Source organism: Triticum aestivum, chromosome 4D (genome assembly GCF_018294505.1).
Source record: "Triticum aestivum cultivar Chinese Spring chromosome 4D, IWGSC CS RefSeq v2.1, whole genome shotgun sequence".
Taxonomy (NCBI): Eukaryota; Viridiplantae; Streptophyta; class Magnoliopsida; order Poales; family Poaceae; genus Triticum; species Triticum aestivum.
The window spans coordinates 421,951,231-421,968,844 of NC_057805.1; the positions used below are offsets into that span (position 1 = coordinate 421,951,231).

The 17,614-nt window shown below is 53.0% G+C and overlaps 1 protein-coding gene across 1 annotated transcript; it reads right to left on the bottom strand.

Annotated features, from left to right (window-relative positions):
- Positions 1-1,700: 1,700 nt before the first annotated feature.
- LOC123098315 (ABC transporter C family member 3) lies at positions 1,701-7,488 on the bottom strand. The gene is made up of 10 exons (XM_044520281.1): positions 5,093-7,488; positions 4,936-5,022; positions 4,222-4,851; positions 3,972-4,136; positions 3,591-3,885; positions 3,278-3,492; positions 2,761-3,066; positions 2,596-2,659; positions 2,184-2,423; positions 1,701-2,073 (listed from the first exon to the last, which is right to left on the bottom strand). Exons 1-10 carry the CDS (start codon positions 7,439-7,441, stop codon positions 1,970-1,972), a joined length of 4,455 nt encoding a protein of 1,484 aa, XP_044376216.1. The 5' UTR covers positions 7,442-7,488; the 3' UTR covers positions 1,701-1,969.
- Positions 7,489-17,614: the final 10,126 nt, after the last annotated feature.

Sequence of the window (17,614 nt, forward strand, 5' to 3'; positions counted from 1 at the left end):
GGCGGTCGGCCAACCCATTACACCGCTTCACCGAAGGAGGTCCACTGCTAGGCTTCGCTAAAGGGACCTAGAGGAGCGACCACGTCCATTCCATCCAATCCCGATGCAAGGAGCAGAGAGGAGCGGTCTCTCGATTGGATCCACTAGAGGTGCAGGATCGAGTCAGGTCGATGTGTGAGCTAGGAGCCTAGGATCGACCCTTCTACTCCGGTGATGCCTACTCTTTCCCGTCTTCTGCGGGGGATCCAACGCGAGGAATCCAGCGGGGTGCCCGATACTCACGCGTGATGTGGCACGGAGCCTCCCAGCATCGTGCAGGCAGCCGAACAGTGGACCTGTTCTTCTATCTCCCATACCGGTTGGTTGTAGGGATGTCAACCGGGTCTTATTTAATCCCGTTTTAACCCGCTAATAATCTAGCAGTTCAAAAAAATATTTTTTTTTAGGAAAATGAACTATGAAGCTAGATAAAGCTAACTAAACATGACTTACATCCGCTTATTTGCCATTTACATCCCTGGTTGGTTGTACCAGACTTTGACATTATGATCGTGCATCTCCATTTCCATTATTACTGTTGTAAATCTTGATCCTATTTCTAGAAATATCCAATTATTCTACCGCTTTCTTATCCACGTTTATACATGTGTCTATTTTAATTTATTGGCCTGTAGATGTACAGACAATTGTCCTATTATCAGCCCTTTTTCTTCGTTGTACGGATGGGTAGCTGCTACCTCTTTATCATGAAGGTCTCTTGTATTATACTTTCACTTTGCGCATCCTACATTTTTCCTTTCTCCATTTTCTTGTTTGACTTGCTACAAAAATAATACCACCAATAGTATTAATGGGAATGCTTTCTTGAATTTGTCACAAGGTCATGTGGATAGTTCTATAGGTGTGTATTGTACATATATTGTCCCATTAAAGTTGATTATTTCCTGTTCAGGCTCATTTTGTTTCATAAAGAACACCATGTTGAAGTGACTTTGATTTAACGAATGACGGTTATGAAGCTCACATGGTGCTTGATACATAGTAAGTTTCTTTTCTTCCACGAAGATGATGAAATGCAATTCACTATGCGGCCGACTTTTAACACTTTCACTCTCCTAGATATGCGCGCTCTCTCGGACACACATACCAACTTCTTTCAGTTGTACAAAAATTTGTAAAGCTTTATCATACTCCCTCCGTTCCTAAATATAAGTCTTCGTAGAGATTCTACTAGGTGGACTACATACGGAGCAAAATGGATGAATCTACACTTAAAACGCATCTATATACATCCGTATGTGGTTCATAGTGGAATCTCTACAAAGACTTATATTTAGGAACGGAGGGAGCACAACATTCCAAATAGACGAGCGCAGCAACGCGCGCCATCATAGACTAGTGAGTTGCAATGCTTGGAAGAACTTCTCTTCAATGAAGTTGTACCTATTGATAAAGCTTCTGGACCTAATTAATTTAATGCCACATTTATTAAAGCTTGTTGGGATATAATTGCTCAATATTTTTACAAGCTCATTCAAGGTTTCTATCATGGAAGAATTAATCTTCAAAGTATGAATTCCTTTTTCCTCTCTCTAATCCCACAAAAAGAATGCTCGGCCATGGTGATGGAGGTTGAAGACGACATGACCTAGATGCGATGGAAGAGGCTAGCTTTGTATAAACCATGTGAAAAAAGGCCAGGCTTAAGCGTATGCGTCAGCAGGGACGCATGTGCGTTGATATACGGCTCCAAGGCCGATAGGATTTACACGGGAGTTAGGCCAAGGATTGATCCGCAAGTTAGCTAACAACCTGGATCACATCTCTTCGGCCTAACAGTATTTACAACAACCAAACACTACACGCACACAATCCCTACACATATACAATGTTTAACATCATCGACAGCCAGATTCTACTCCAGAAGCCTCAGTGGCGTGGAAGAACAGCTGGCGGATCCACTCGTTCGCTACGTGTGCGTCGCTCTCATCGTGTACTCTGCCACAAGCTTTGAGAACAGAGACGACTTGTGCTCCAGCAGCTTGGCCGGCGAGTCACGCTCCACGGCCACACCTGCAAAGATTAGCAGGGTTTTTGTCAGACCAACAGATATGCCAAACGCATGGGATTAGAAGAATTAACAAGGCGCGATCGCGATTTGTTTCAGAGGGATGATGGCTGACCGTCGTCCAGGAGCAAGACCATGTCGCTGTCAAGGACCGAGGTGATCCGATGCGCAATCGTGATGACCGTCGCCTCCGAGAAATTCTCACGTAGTGTTCTCTGAATCATGTTGTCTGTCGCGGTATCCACTGAAGCAGTGGCTTCGTCCAGAACCAGTATCTTGGTTTGTTTCAGAATCACCCTACCAAGACAGACAAGCTGGCGCTGGCCCACACTCCAGTTCTCTCCATTCTCTATCACTGCAAGGCAATATAGCATGATTTTTCAGTTTATTACAGAAGCAGTAGCACGTGTTATAGTTTTGGAATCTTGGAAGAAAAAAGCTGATGCTGGGAAATGTGTACAAGATGAGCAAATTAAGTTTCAGACTTTCAACTGCATGACTGAAAATAAACATATCACACATCAGACCTGGTGAGTCGAGTTTCAGCTCCTTCTTCCTGACCTCATCTCCCAGCTGACAGTTATCCAAGGACTGAAATGGAGCAAAAGATTCAGACTACCACAACATGTTCTTGACTACTGTGGAAGTATTTGACGACCGGCAAGAAATGAAGCATGTGAAAGCGAAACTACCTCCCAGATCTGATCGTCGTTGTATTCGTTAAGAGGGTCAAGGTTGCTCCTCACAGTTCCCTCAAACATCGTCGGATCTTGCGGAATGATGCTAAGTCTAGATCTCAGGTCATGCAGCCCGATGGTGCAGATGTCAACACCATCTACCAGTATCTGACCCACGGTAGGCTCGACAATACGGAACAGGGCCTGTATGAGTGTTGATTTACCACTGCCCGTTCTTCCAACAATACCGGTCTTCATGCCTCCAGGAAAGGTGACTGAAAGGCCCTTCAGAACAAACGGTAGTTGTGGAGCATACCTCACCTGCAGAAAGTTGAGAAGTTAAAGGATCTGTATCTAGCATAAATTGTTCATTTCTCATTTGACAAAACACTGAATCTGCAATTCGTTTCCCATCAGACTGGATTTCTAATAGTTCACTCACAATGGCAAAAATATCAAATTTCTGTGCAACAACACGGTAAAAGAAAAGGAGAACGTAATTAAACAAGAGGAAAAAGAAAAGGGTGTTTACATGGAGATTACGAAGCTGAATTTCTCCCTCTGACGGCCAGTTATGGGGCAACTTATCTCCTGACGTTGAAAGTGGAGGCTCTTCAGGAATGCTTATGTATTGCAGAATTCTTTCTACTGATACGATCTTGTTCTCCAAATTGCACATGCTCCGGACAACCCATGCTTGCAACATGTTCAAGTTAAGCCCATATGTGACTGCGAGACCAGCAATGCCTGAAAGCAGGACGTAGATTTAGTTGCAAGCCCATATCAAGTCACATCTAATCTGCTACCATCACTCGAATATTTTTCCAAACTAGTAACATCCTAACCTGGATCAATGATACCAGTTGGTAGACTGATCAGAAATATCAAAGCGAATGCAAATGTAAAGGACGACAGCGTATCCAAGCGGAAACAAAGCCACTCCATTGCTGCAGCATTGTAGAATTTCGGTCGAGAGTCGGCATCTATTAGATGACTATTAGTTAATACAAACTGATCTTCTTTGCCAAAACTTCTGATGGTTGTTGATCCACTAATTGATTCTGCAAAATGTTGTATGATAGGAGCTTTGCAAACCCCTACCAGCCTTTGCAGCTCTCTGGCCGTCTCAATGTAATAGCGCTGCAAAATTTTATATATGTATAAATAAGGTGCTGATCTTGCAGTTAAAACAACATGAAGAATAAATATTAAATAGATTAAATTACCTGGTAGCACAAGAAGATAATGATTACAGGAATGAAAACAACGAACACCTGCCATGCTACCTGAGACATCACCACAATAATTCCAACTAGTTGTATGATGGAAAACGCAACATAACCCATCTGGTTAGCGATATATGTATCCACTTCGCTTTGATCAGTTGAAGCCTAAGCAGTTCAATCTTGAGTGAGCAATATTCAAAGTACGCAAATCAAACTTCCCAGGAAATTTGAGGAGATGCAAATGACTTACTCTATTCAAGATGCGCCCACTTGGAGTGGAATCGAAGAAAGACATAGGAGCTCTGAATATGGCCATATGCATCTTGTTGAACAACAGAGTTGCTGTTTTGTATGCAGCTGTGACAACAAACAATGCCCTTACGAGGATGCACAGGGAACTTGCAACAGCCAATGCCACAAAGACGTAGATCAGTGTCGACATGCTCACTGGAGGCTCAGCGTCTTCTGATACAGGGGAAGCCCACGCCATCCAGTAATTGCTAGCAATCTGAAGTACTTGGAAAAGTAGCTGTGCTATCAACACGAATGGTACGAGAGCTCCGCCGTAAGCCAATGTGAGGTACTTCCAGTATACCCAGAACCCCACCCTGCCTTTTTCCCTTTCTTCTTCCTGCACCAGCTGCCCACTTTGAACCTTGTCACCTTCTTCTTTGCCATTTTGTTTGTCTTTCTCTTCAGCTGACGACAGTGATCTGGATAGGCTTGAAGATAATTTCTCACTGCCTCCATTAGCAACTTCAATAACATCCAATGCTGTGAGAGCATCCTGGTGAGCACCAACCAGTTCCATTAGCTCTTCCCCTGAACCAAGTATATTGTTGTATTTGCCTGCTTGTGCTATTCTCCCGCCTTTCATTACCTACATTAAAATTACCTTATAAGGAGAGCTGAACAATTTATGGCAATAAAATTTACATGAAACATTTGCCAATGAAATTCTCACCAGAATAAGATCAGCTGCAGGCAGGAACTCAATCTGGTGAGTGACATAAACCACTGTTTTTGAAGCCAAAGCCCCAAGCAAGCATTCCTACAAATGGAAGGAACCTTAAGCAACGTGTTCTCAAACTCCTATTGAAAAAAGAGAGAATGTATTATACCTTGAAAAGGTGGGATCCTGTATGAGCATCAACTGCGCTGAACGGATCATCGAACAAATAGATGTCGGAATCCTGATACAAAGCTCGGGCTATCTGAATCCTTTGCTTCTGCCCGCCACTAAGATTGATGCCTCGCTCTCCAATGACTGTCTTGTCGCCGAACGGCAAGATCTCCAAATCTTTCTTCAGCGAACACCACTCAAGGACCCTATCATACTTCTCACTGTCCATCTCCTTGCCGAACAGTATGTTGTCCTGAATTTTGCCACTCTGTATCCATGCCGTCTGGCTGACATACGCCATTGTTCCACAAGTCTTGACCTCTCCTGATAGCTTTGGCACCTCACCAAGAATGCAAGAGAGCAAGCTTGATTTTCCAGAGCCGACCGTCCCACAGACAGCAACATGCATGCCTTGCCGAGCTTGAAAATTCAGGTCCTTCAGCGTTGGCAGCTCAGGTGAGCCGTCCCAGGAGAAGCACCCATTGCTGACCTCAATTGCAACATTGGAGCTACCACTTGGCAGCCTCTCCACAGCATCCATCGGCGACTCCTCAAGGCATAGGAAAGATGCTATCCTGTCAAGAGACACCTTGGTCTGAATCATCATCGAGATTGTGTCAGGAAGATTGTATATTGGTTCTTGAAGCACCCGGAATGTGGCCAATGCAGACAGCACCTTCCCTGAGTCCAATGGTATCCCTAGGAGCATGCAAGCTCCAAAGGTTGCCACAGCGACGAAGGTCGGGGCACCCCAGAACACGAAGGTGGCCGCGGTCCATGTGTAAAGGTACTTCTTGAGCCAGCTTGTCTCTGTGGTCCTGAGGTCATTGATCTTGGACAAGAACTTCATCTCCCACCCCTGCAGTTTGAGAATCCTCATGTTGCGCAGGATCTCAGACGTCGCCTTCATCCTCACATCCTTGCAGTCCATCAGCTTCTGCTGGAACTTTTCCTGCATTTTCATCGGTGGCACATTTGCAAGCATGACCGCAATGGTGGCACCCAGCGCTGCAAGGGAGGCTACCCCGAGGGTGGAGTACAAGATGAACAATGCCAGGCCTACTTGGAGAGGTACCAGCCAGGGATCGTGCATGTACCATGAGAAGATCCCGACTCGGTCGGCGTCCACGCTGATGATGTTGATCATCTCCCCGCTCGTGCAGCTCTGTCGCGAGCTGCTGGACAGAGAGAGCCCTTTCTGGTACACGACGGAGACGAGCGCGGACCGAGCACGTATCCCGGCTTGCTGTAGCCGGAAGAACCAGTGCCGTTGTGACAAACACTCAAACACCTTGGCTACGATGAATGTGACAACGAGGAGCTTCCCCTTGCCGGCGTACCTCTCGTCGCCGTTGAGGTACTGCACCAGGGAGTCTATGAGGTATGGGCCAACGTAGGTGGCCAAGTTGTAGATGAGCGCGTAGAGTGCGGTCACCGCGATGTGCCACCACACGGTGCGCACAAGGGCCCTGGTGAGCTTGAACGCGGTGAACTTCGGGCCAGAGCCAGAGCTGGCGAGCGCCTCCAGGTTCGTCTTGAACGAGGGGAGCAGGCCGGCCACGCTGTCGCCGTGATCGAGGTCCGGGACGTCGTCGAGGCCGAGGGTCTTCCTGTGGCCGACGGCGAACAGGGGGCCCATCCAGGAGAAGGTGAGGACGCTGAGGAAGCCGGCGCTCGTGAAGAGGGAAGCATCGACGGTGTCGTCGCTCGCGCTGTTGAGCAGAGGCTCCTCGGAAGCAGAGCCGCCCGTCGTCGCCGCCCTCTTGGCCGAGAACCCGGCGACGAGTAGCGCCACGGCCGCGATGACCTCGACGGCGTCGCGCGCCCACGGAAGCGCGGGCACGGGAAGCCCGTAGCAGAGGCTGGTCGCGGCGTGGACGGCGACGGCGACGAGGGAGAGGAGAAGGAAGAGCGCCCACCAGAGCCTGAGCGGCGCGGGGAACCGGTCCTCCCCGCGGCCGCGGTACTCGAGCTGCAGGTACGCCGGGAGCAGCAGCCACGCCACCGCGCGCGCCGCGGCGTCCGTGACCTCGGCCCCGCCGCCGCCGCTGTTGTCGAGGTACCACGAGACGAGCGAGTAGGCGGCGAGGAAGAGCTCGGACGCCGCCAGCGCCCACGTGGCGCGCACCGCGACCTGGCCCCACCGGAACCGGATGCCACTGCCTCTCCCCGGGGCCGGGGCGGCCGTGTCCTTGCCGCGGCGGCCGGAGGCGAAGAGAAGCCGGGCCGCGACGGCGAGCGCGAGCAGGAGGTGGGCCCCGGCGCCGACGCCGTGGAGGAGCAGCGGCCGCAGGACCAAGGGGAGGGCGGGCTGCTTCTGGCCCGCCATCGCTGCCGCGGTGGGCATGGATGGGGTGAAGCTGATGGCTGAGTGAGTGGCGGGTGCGCGGAAGAGTCGTGACGGCGACGAGGGTTATATAGGATGGCCGGCGGCACGTGCGTGGCGGGTGCGCGGAAGAGTCGTGACGGCGACGAGCCGACGAGGCGGCTGCAGACACCACCCCCCGTGGGCCGTGGGCCTACCCACGAAATAATGCTCCTCTGTGACGGCCTGGCGAGGATATAGGCGGTGAGCCACCACCACCACACCAGGCTCTCCTCGTCGGCGGCGTTTTGGAAACGGGGTCCTCAGACTTGCCTCTCTGCGGTCCATGGCGTGGCTCTGCTGATGGGCCCGTACGGCCATCTTCACCAACAAGCATTCAAGACCCTCGTGAGGGGCCAAGCCTCGTGAGGGGCCAAGCCTCGCGAGGCGGACGACACAAGACCTCCTCAGGGGCGCTTCACCAGGTTGGCTCGCGAGGGGCTGAGAGATCAAGGCAAGGCAAACCTCGCGATGTTCTCGTGACGTGAGCCATGACGACCGAGGCCAGGCGGGCGCCAGCGCGCACAGTGTCCTTATTTCCTCTTTGATGCTAAGGAAGCAAGCGCAGACGCGGAGTACCGAGGCGTCAAGCAAAGGTTTCCATATCAGTGCAACGAGACCAAGACTAGCAGGACGGCAAGACGGAGGTCACCATGGAGCCCAAGGCGGCGTCACCACCAGAGCCTTTGGCAGGCGAAGACTACTTTTGTCAGGATAAACTGTACTAACTGTCCCCTTTCAAATTGGCCGTTGTTGGCTCCCTTCCCGCTCAATATTTGGGGAGAGGACCGGAGCCTCTATAAATAGGACTAGCCAGCACAGTAGGAGGGGACGGAGCCTCAGGCAACTGGCTAAGATCATCCTCACCCACACACAGAGCACAAGAACACCTCAACCTCGGGAGGCTGTTCTTCCCCTTGTAACTGTTCATCTTCAGCCCGAGAGGCAATCCACCACCACCACACTGGAGTAGGGTATTACACCACAACGGTGGCCCGAACCAGTATAAATCTCGTGTTCTTTGTGTTGCGAGTTCGTCGAGTTAGTCCTTGAGATCTTAGCAAAGCTTGGACGTAGATCGGTAGGGAAAGAACTTCACGCGCACCCCAGTGTTCGAACCTATAGGGTTTTGCCGGAACCTGTGATCCGACATTTGACGCGCCAAGTAGGAGTGCGCCGTAGCTTTCCTTCCGTCGATCTGCGCTCGGCCACCACCGCGCCCCACCCTCATGGCAGGCGTCCCGTTCCCGGCACCGACGGCAGACACCGACGACGGGGCCAGGGGGCTCCGAGCCCTGCCCCCCGCCTTGCGGCAGGTGCAGTGGCCGTCCAAGTTCAAGCCGGAGATGCCACCGCCTACGACGGCGCGGCGGACCCGTCAGCTTTCCTGCTGGCATATGAGGAGGCCGTCCTCGAGGCCGGGGGCGACGATAAGATCATGGCCAACTGGTTTCCCATGGCCCTCACCGGCGCGCCGCGCGCCTGGCTACTCAACCTCCCCGGATCCACGGTGACATCTTGGGAGGAGCTGCGCGGCCTCTTCACTGCGCGCTACGCGGCACCGGCGCACCACGCGGTCGCGGCCCTACTAAGCGGCTCTCAAGCACCGCCTTCAGATCGCGACATCAAGCCATTCCTTCGTGAAATCGGCGCCGCTTCCAAACGCTCGGGGGCTCCGCTGGGCTGGGCTGCGCCCGAGGCCGACCTCACCTTCGACTCAGAAGACCACCCCGTCACCACCGCCGGCTCGAGTATGCTCCCGATGCTTTGCACGCCCACTATTTGCAACGTGGCCGTTACCAAGACCCTCATAGACGGCGGCGCCGGACTCAACGTGCTAACCGTGGAGGCCTTCAGCCTTCTTCACGTACCGCTCGAGCGGCTCAGCCTCAGCAAGCCTTTCTCAGGAGTTGGTGGCGGCACCGCCCACTCCCTGGGCAGATCTGCCTCCCTGTCACCTTTGGCACGCGCGACAACTACCACACCGAGCTGGTCGACTTCGACATCGCCCGCATCGGCCTCCCGTACAACGCCATCCTCGGGTACCCAGCTGATAACCCACAAGTATAGGGGATCAATTGTTGTCGGCGTTCTGGGAACGGGGGTCCCCAGACTTGCCTGCCTGCGGTCCACGGCGTGGCTATGCTAGCAGGCCTGTACGGCCCATCTTCATCAACAAAGCATTCAAGACCCTCGCGAGGGGCCAAGCCTCGCGAGGCGGACGACGCAAGACCTCCTCAAGAGCGGCCTCTCCAGGCAGGCTCACGAGGAGCGGAGATATCAAGGTAGGGCAAACCTCGTGAGGCTCTCGTGATGTGAGCCATGACGATCGACACCAGCCGGGGGCTCCGAGCCCTGGCCCCCGCCCTGCGGCAGGTGCGATGGCCACCCAAGTTCAGGCCGGAGATGCCGCCGCGCTACGACGGCGCGGCGGACCCGTCGGCGTTCCTGCTGGCCTACGAGGAGGCCGTCCTCGAGGCCGGGGGCGACGACAAGGTCATGGCCAAGTGGCTCCCCATGGCCTCGCCGGCGAGCCATGCGCCTGGCTGCTCAACCTCCCTAGATCCACGGTGGCGTCCTGGGGGGGGACTCCGCGACCTCTTCACTGCTCGCTACGCGGTGCCGGCGCACCATGCAGTCGCAGCCCTGCTGGGCGGCTCTCAAGCACCGCCTTCAGATCGCCACGTCAAGCCGTTCCTCCGTCAGATTGGTGCCGCTTCCAAGCGCCCGGGGGCTCCGCCGGGTTGGGCTGCGCCAGAGGCCGACCTCACCTTCGGCTCAGAAGACCACCCCAACTCTACCACCGGCTCAGGAAAGCTCCCAATGCTCTGCACGCCCACCCTCTGCAACGTGGCTGTTACCAAGACCCTCATCGACGGCGGAGCGGGCCTCAACTTGCTCTCCGTAGAGGCCTTCAGCCTTCTTCACGTGCCACTCGAGCGGCTCAGTCTCAGCAAGCCTTTCTCAGGAGTTGGTGGCGGCACTGCCCACTCTCTGGGACAGATCCGCCTCCCCGTCACCTTCGGCACACGCGACAACTACCGCACCGAGCTGGTCGACTTCGACATCGCCCGCATCAGCCTCCTGTACAACGCCGTCCTCGGGTACCCAGCTCTCGCCCAGTTCATGGCGGCGACTCAACCGGCCTACAACCTCATGAAGATGCCTGGGAGCAAAGGCGTCCTCACCATCAAGGGGGACACCAAGGAGGCCGTGACAGCACTCAAGCTCGCCCTCAAAACCACCGCGACGGTGCAACCTGCCGACGCGGGCGCCTCCGAGCCCAAGGGAGCCCTGCCGACCAAGAAGAAGCAGTTGTTCACACAAGACAAGGCGGAAACCAAGCAGGTGCCGGTCAGCGAGGACAGGCCCTCAGGAGCCACCTTTACCATAGGTGCCAGCCTCGACCCAGGGCAAGAGGAAGCATTGGTGAAGTTCTTGCGCACAAACAAGGATATATTCGCGTGGGAGCCCAATCAGCTGGTAGGAGTCCCGAGAGAGGTGATTCAGCATCATTTAAGGGTATGCCCCAATGTATGCCCCGTGAAGCAGCGGGCGAGACTGCAGTCCACTAAGAAGCAGGCCTTCATCGTCCAAGAGACCCGCAAGCTAGAAGAGGCGGGAGCCATTCGCGAGGTTCGGTATCCCGAATGGTTGGAGAACCCCGTCGTAGTGCCGAAGAAAGGCGAGAAGGAATGGATGTGTGTCGACTTCACCAACCTTAACAAAGCCTGCCCCGAAGATCCGTTCCTGCTCCCACGCATCGATCAGATCGTCGACTCCACCGCCGAGTGCGACCTGCTGTGCTTCCTAGATGCGTGCTCAGGATATCACCAGATCAAGATGGCGGTAGAAGATGTGGAGAAGACAGCCTTCCTGACCCCGTGTAGGGTGTACTGCTACACCTGCATGCCCTTTGGATTGCGCAACGCGGGCGCAACCTTTTAGCGACTGATGCACATCGCCTTAGGGCGACAGCTCGGAAGAAACACAGAGGCATACGTCGATGACATCGTGGTGAAATCTCGGGAGGCGAGGACCCTGATCCAAGACCTGGAAGAAACCTTCGAGAGCCTGCGCCAGGTGAACTTGCGGCTCAACCCGGAGAAGTGCGTATTCGGCGTCCCTTCCGGCAAGCTGCTGGGCTTTCTCGTGTCCCATAGAGGGATCGAGGCGAATCCAGAGAAGATCAAGGCCCTCGAGGACATGAGCCCGCCGCAGACCCTGAAGGAGATGCAGAAGTTGGCTGGTCGGGTAACTGCGTTGGGACGCTTCATCTCCAAGCTAGGGGAACGCGCTCTACCCTCTTCAAGCTGATGACAAAGAAGGGCCCATTCGAGTGGACCCAGGAGGCCGACCGAGCTTTTCAAGACCTCAAGAGGTACCTGACCAGCCCTCCGGTGATGGTGGCACCGCGACCTCTCAAGCCCCTAGTGCTTTACCTCGCTGCTACCCCGTACTCCGCCAGCGCAGCATTGGTGGCGATTCGGGAGGAGCACCAAGCCAAGGGCGCGCTGCACCGAGCTACAGCTGAAATGACGCAAGATCAGGAAGGCGCCGCGGGAGCCGCAGCGGCGTCAACGAAAGACCAAGCTCGGCAGGACGACGTCACAGAGACCCCCGCAAGCGACCAGGCACCAGGAGTTCCACCACCTCAGGAGATGTCCGGGCCCCCGCAAGACACGAGCCTCACCAATGCGCCGGCCCTTGTCGAGCACCCGGTGTATTTTGTCAGCACGGTGTTGCGGGACGCAAGGGCATGATATCCCATGCCTCAGAAGCTCCTGCTCGCACTCTTGGTGGCCTCGCGCAAGCTGCGGCACTACTTCCAGGGCCATCCCATCAAGGTCGTCTCAGCCTACCTATTGGAGAGGGTGCTCAGGAGCCCCAATTCTGCTGGAAGGGTCGCCGAGTGGAACATCAAGTTGCAAGCATTCCAGTTAGAGTTCAGCACTACCAGGGTCATCAAGGGAGCCGCGCTCGCTGATTTTGTGGCGGAATGGACGGACGTCCCGGCGCTTGAAGTAGGCGAAGACCGGTCCACCTCGCCAGGAAGTGAAGCACTAGACGGTTGGGTCATGTACTTCAATGGCGCCTTCGTGCACCAAGGCGCAGGGGCTGGAGCAGTACTCATCTCGCCCACTCAGGATAAGCTCTACTACGCCGTGCAGCTCTGCTTTCAGCATGGCGAGAAGGTCTCCAACAACATCGCGGAATACGAAGGCCTCATAGCTGGCCTGAAGGCCGCGGCAGCTCTGGGGGTGAAGCGCCTTACCGTTAGAGGCGACTCGCAGCTCCTTGTCAACTTCTCCAACAAAGTATACGAGCCGAAGGACGAGCATATGGAGGCATACCTCGCGGAGGTGCGCAAGATGGAGAAGCAGTTCTTGGGCCTGGAGCTGCAGCACGTGCCCCGGGGCACCAACAAGGAAGCCGATGACATCGCCAGGAGAGCATCCAAGCGGCAGCCACAAGAGCCCAGTGTCTTTGAGGAACGGCTCTTGAAGCCATCGGCAACACCACCACTTTCAAGCACCGCTCAGCCTCGGGAGAAACCCCCACATCTCCTCCCTCAGGAGCCCCGGCCTGTGGCCTGACCTCAGGAGCTCTCTTGCTCCTGGCGCTCGAATCTCAGGAGGGATGCTGGACCAAGGAATTCAAAGAATATCTGCTGCAAGGGGCGCTGCCAGACAAAGAGGAGGATGCAGAGCGTGTGGTTCGGCAAGCCACGGCGTACTGCATCCAGGATGGTGAGTTGTACAGGAAGCGGCCAAACGACGTCTCCCTGCGCTGCATTTACAGGGACCAGGGGAAGGAGCTGCTAACTGACATACACGGTGGGGACTGCAGGCACCACTCGTCATCACGGACCCTCGTTGGCAAAGTATTCCGTAGTGGGTTCTACTGGCCCACTGCGCTCAACGACGCAGCTGAGCTGGTGAGGTCCTGCGAAGCCTGCCAGTTCCACGCCAAGCAGATTCATCAGCCGGCTCAGGGCCTCCAAACCATTCCGCTCACATGGTCGTTCGCGGTCTGGGGGCTGGACATCTTGGGCCCGTTCCCTCGAGCGCCTGGGGGCTACCGCTACCTCTATGTCGCCATCGACAAGTTCACCAAGTGGGCGGAAGTGGAAGCCGTCCGTACCATCCCAGCTGGCTCTACTGTCAAGTTCATCAAGGGCCTTGTGAGCCGCTTCGGGGTCCCCAACCACATCATCACAGATAACGGCTCGCAGTTCACTAGTAACCTCTTCAAAACCTACTGTGCTAACCTTGGAACGCAGATCTGCTACGCTTCGGTGGCGCACCCCAGGAGCAACGGTCAGGCCGAACGCGCCAACGCAGAGGTCCTGAGGGGCCTGAAGACCAGGACCTTCAAGAAGAAGCTCGAGGCCTGTGGCAGGGGCTGGCACGACGAGCTCTAGTCTGTGTTGTGGTCTATCCGCACCACCGCCACCAAACCAACAGGCAAGACCCCATTCTTCCTCGTCTACGGAGCTGAAGCAGTCCTTCCTCATGAGGTTAAGCATCGCTCCGCACGGGTCCTGGCGTTCGATGAAACGCAGCAGGACGCCACGCGAGGGATGGACCTCGTGCTGGAGGAGGAGCGTAGTCGCGAAGCTGCACTGAGGGCAGCAAGGTACCAGCAGGCGCTGCGGCGATACCACTGCCGCAGCGTCCGCTCCAGGACGCTTGAGGTGGGCGACCTTGTCCTGAGGCGGGTCCTCTCCAGGGAAGGGCTGCACAAGCTTTCACCCATGTGGGAGGGCCCGTTGTAACGTCCACGATGCGGCTATATCTCCCACGTGTCGAGGCACGCCTTAGAGGCATAACCGCATTGTGGTTTTGTCGCAAGAAGGGTCATCTTCACACAATCCCATGTAATGAACAAGAATGGGATAACGAGAGTTGGCTTACAATCACCACTTCACACAATACATAAATATAATCCATACATCATCCAAAATACACACATAGACCGACTACGGTCAAAATCCATATGAAAATAAGATAACCCCAAATGCTAGATCCCCGATCGTCCCAACTGGGCTCCACTACTGATCATCAGGAAAAGACACATAGTAACGACCACGTTCCTCGTCGAACTCCCACTTGAGGTCGATCCCATCATCTGCACTGGCATCGTCGGCACCTGCAACTGTTTTGGTAGAATCTGTGAGTCACGAGGACTCAGCAATCACACACCCGCGAGATCAAGATTATATAAGCTTATAGGAAAGGATGGTCTAATGAGGTGGAGCTGCAGCAGGCACTAAGCATATATAGTGGCTAACATACGCAAAAGAGAGCGAGAAGAGAAGCAACGGAACGGTCGTCAACTAGTAATGACCAAGAAGTGATCCTGAACTCCTACTTACGTCATTCATAACTCAAACCGTGTTCACTTCCCGGACTCCGCCGAGAAGAGACCATCACGGCTACACATGCGGTTGATGTATTTTAATTAAGTCAAGTGACAAGTTCTCTACAACCGGACATTAACAAATTCCCATCTGCCTCATAACCGCGGGCACGTCTTTCGAAAGATAATACCCTGCAGGGGTGTCCCAACTTAGCCCATCATAAGCTCTCATGGTCAACGAAGGATAAACCTTCTCCCAGGAAGACCCGATCAGTCTCGGAATCCCGGTTTACAAGACATTTCGACAATGGTAAAACAAGACCAGCGAAGCCACCCGAATGTGCCGACAAATCCCGATAGGAGCTGCACATATCTCGTTCTCAGGGCACAACGGATGGGCAAGACGTCGGGTTGGCATAGACCCTGGTTGCCCAGGGGGCGCCGGACATCGCCCAGTTTGGGCCAGCACTCGAAGGAGCACTGGTCCGGGGGTTTAAATAAAGATGACCCTCGGGCTCGCGAAAACCCGGGGGAAAAGGCTTATGTGGCAAATGGTAAAACCAAGGCTGGGCCTTGCTGCAAGAGTTTTATTCAAGGCGAACTGTCAAGGGGGTCCCATAAATCACCCAACCGCGTAAGGAACGCAAACTCAAGGAACATAATACCGGTATGACGGAAACTAGGGCGGCAAGAGTGAAACAAAACACCAGGCATAAGGCCGAGCCTTCCACCCTTTACCAAAATATATAGATGCATTAATTATAAGAGATAATGTGATATCCTAAATCCATGTTCCAACATGGAACCGACTTCAACTTCACCTGCAACTAACAACGCTATAAGAAGGGCTGAGCAAAAGCGGTAACTTAGCCAAACAACGGTTTGCTAGGAAAGGATGGTTAGAGGCTGACATGGCAATATGGGAGGCATGATATAGCAAGTGGTAGGTAGCGCATCATGGCAAATAGAGCGAACAACTAGCAAAGCAAAGATAGAAGTGATTTCGAGGGTATGGTCATCTTGCCTGCAAGGTTCTCAGAGTTGTCGAAAGCTTGATCCTCGTAAGCGTACTCAACAGGTTCCTCATTCACGAACTCGTCTCCCGGCTCTACCCGAGACAAAAACACAAGCAACGGAACCACAATCAATCATGGGAAAATGCACAAACAACATGATGCAATACATAAATGATATACAAGATATGATATGCGATGCATATGCGTGCTCCGAATGAAAAATGATGAACAAGGCAGTAACTTGGCAAACCAAGCATGCCACTAGAAAGATGAGATAATTTCGGTCGAAATCGACATAAAGATCACTGGAAGCGGATGCACGGTTTGCAAATGGCAAGCAAAATAAGAATGACACGAATCTGCGATTAACAACATGATAACACTTAGAATGCAACTAGTAACAAAGCTACAGCACTCAAACATAGCAACAAAGCATATGATAGTAATCTACAGGAGATGCTTGACAAACGATGAACACTGAGCTACGGCTAGATCACACCACAGCAGGTTCAAACAAGCATGGCAAAAGTGCAAAAGATAACAGGTTCACAGACTTAGTGAAATTACTGGACATGACTGAAACAGCATCAGGTAGCAATGTTCAGAGCACAAAATCGACATGATACAGAAACTTAACATGGCAAAACAAGGCATGGCAGTAGTCTACTAAATGCATATGACAAAAGTCTCTTACTGACCATAAGCCAAAAAGGACTAGAAGATATGATGGCGACCATGTAAACATAGCAAGTTTCGTTAACAGGTTTCAGACTTTGCATAAAACAGAGCATGGCAGAAACAATAATATGAAGGCATCTTGGTGAGCTTGATGCACTCACCACGAAGCAATTCATGACAAAACAAGCATACCTACAGCAAGACGACATGTTTATGAAGGTATCCATGTCAAGAACAAAAACATAGCATGGATGGATCAACTACAACAAGCTTGGCAAAATTGAATATCATGTTAACAATCTGCCAGAAATATTTTATAGCAGAAGTAGAGCAAGAATGAGTCATGCTATGGCACTCCATAACTGCAAACAAAGGCATGAATGGATCAATTACAATAATATCTACAAAACATCCTTACTGAACATCACCAAAATAAGCAAGGATCTCTCTGTAGACACATGGATACTTAGCAACAAAATAACAGCAGACAGACAGAGAAATTACTCGGTCTCTGAAATCAGAAACATTACGGAGCCTAGTTTGCATGCTTGTGCTTGTCACCATAGAGATCACAAAATATATGGCATACACCTCTGTAAAGATGGCATGGCATACAACAAAACACATGTAGAGCTCATGCCCATAAGATGCACAGATTAAATGAAACAAAAATAACAAATCCCTAAGTTCTGATAAGTAACAGCAGATAACAGCAACTAGCACTCTTACACCAGAGATTTGGGCATCAAGATGTACTCAAATGAACATGGTGCAATGGAATAAAACGAAGAGCATCACGAGACAAACATTATGATATATCACACGCGCGAAACGGAGCAATATGCAGTGAGTTATGATGCGATGAACATGGGCATGTAATGTCAAACTTTCAGGACTTGGAGAAAATTTCGGGGAGGAGATGAAAAAGTCAACCTCCGGGCGGTTCCAGATCCGATCGGGGCCGGCTCGGGCGAAGCTCGCCGGAGCTGCGGGGAGACGGCGGAGGAGAAGGAGAGGGAGGCCAGGCTCGGGGAAGGAGGCGAGGACGGGGAGGCGGCGAGGCGACGGCGGCGGGGCACGGCGGCGCCGGCGCAGGAGG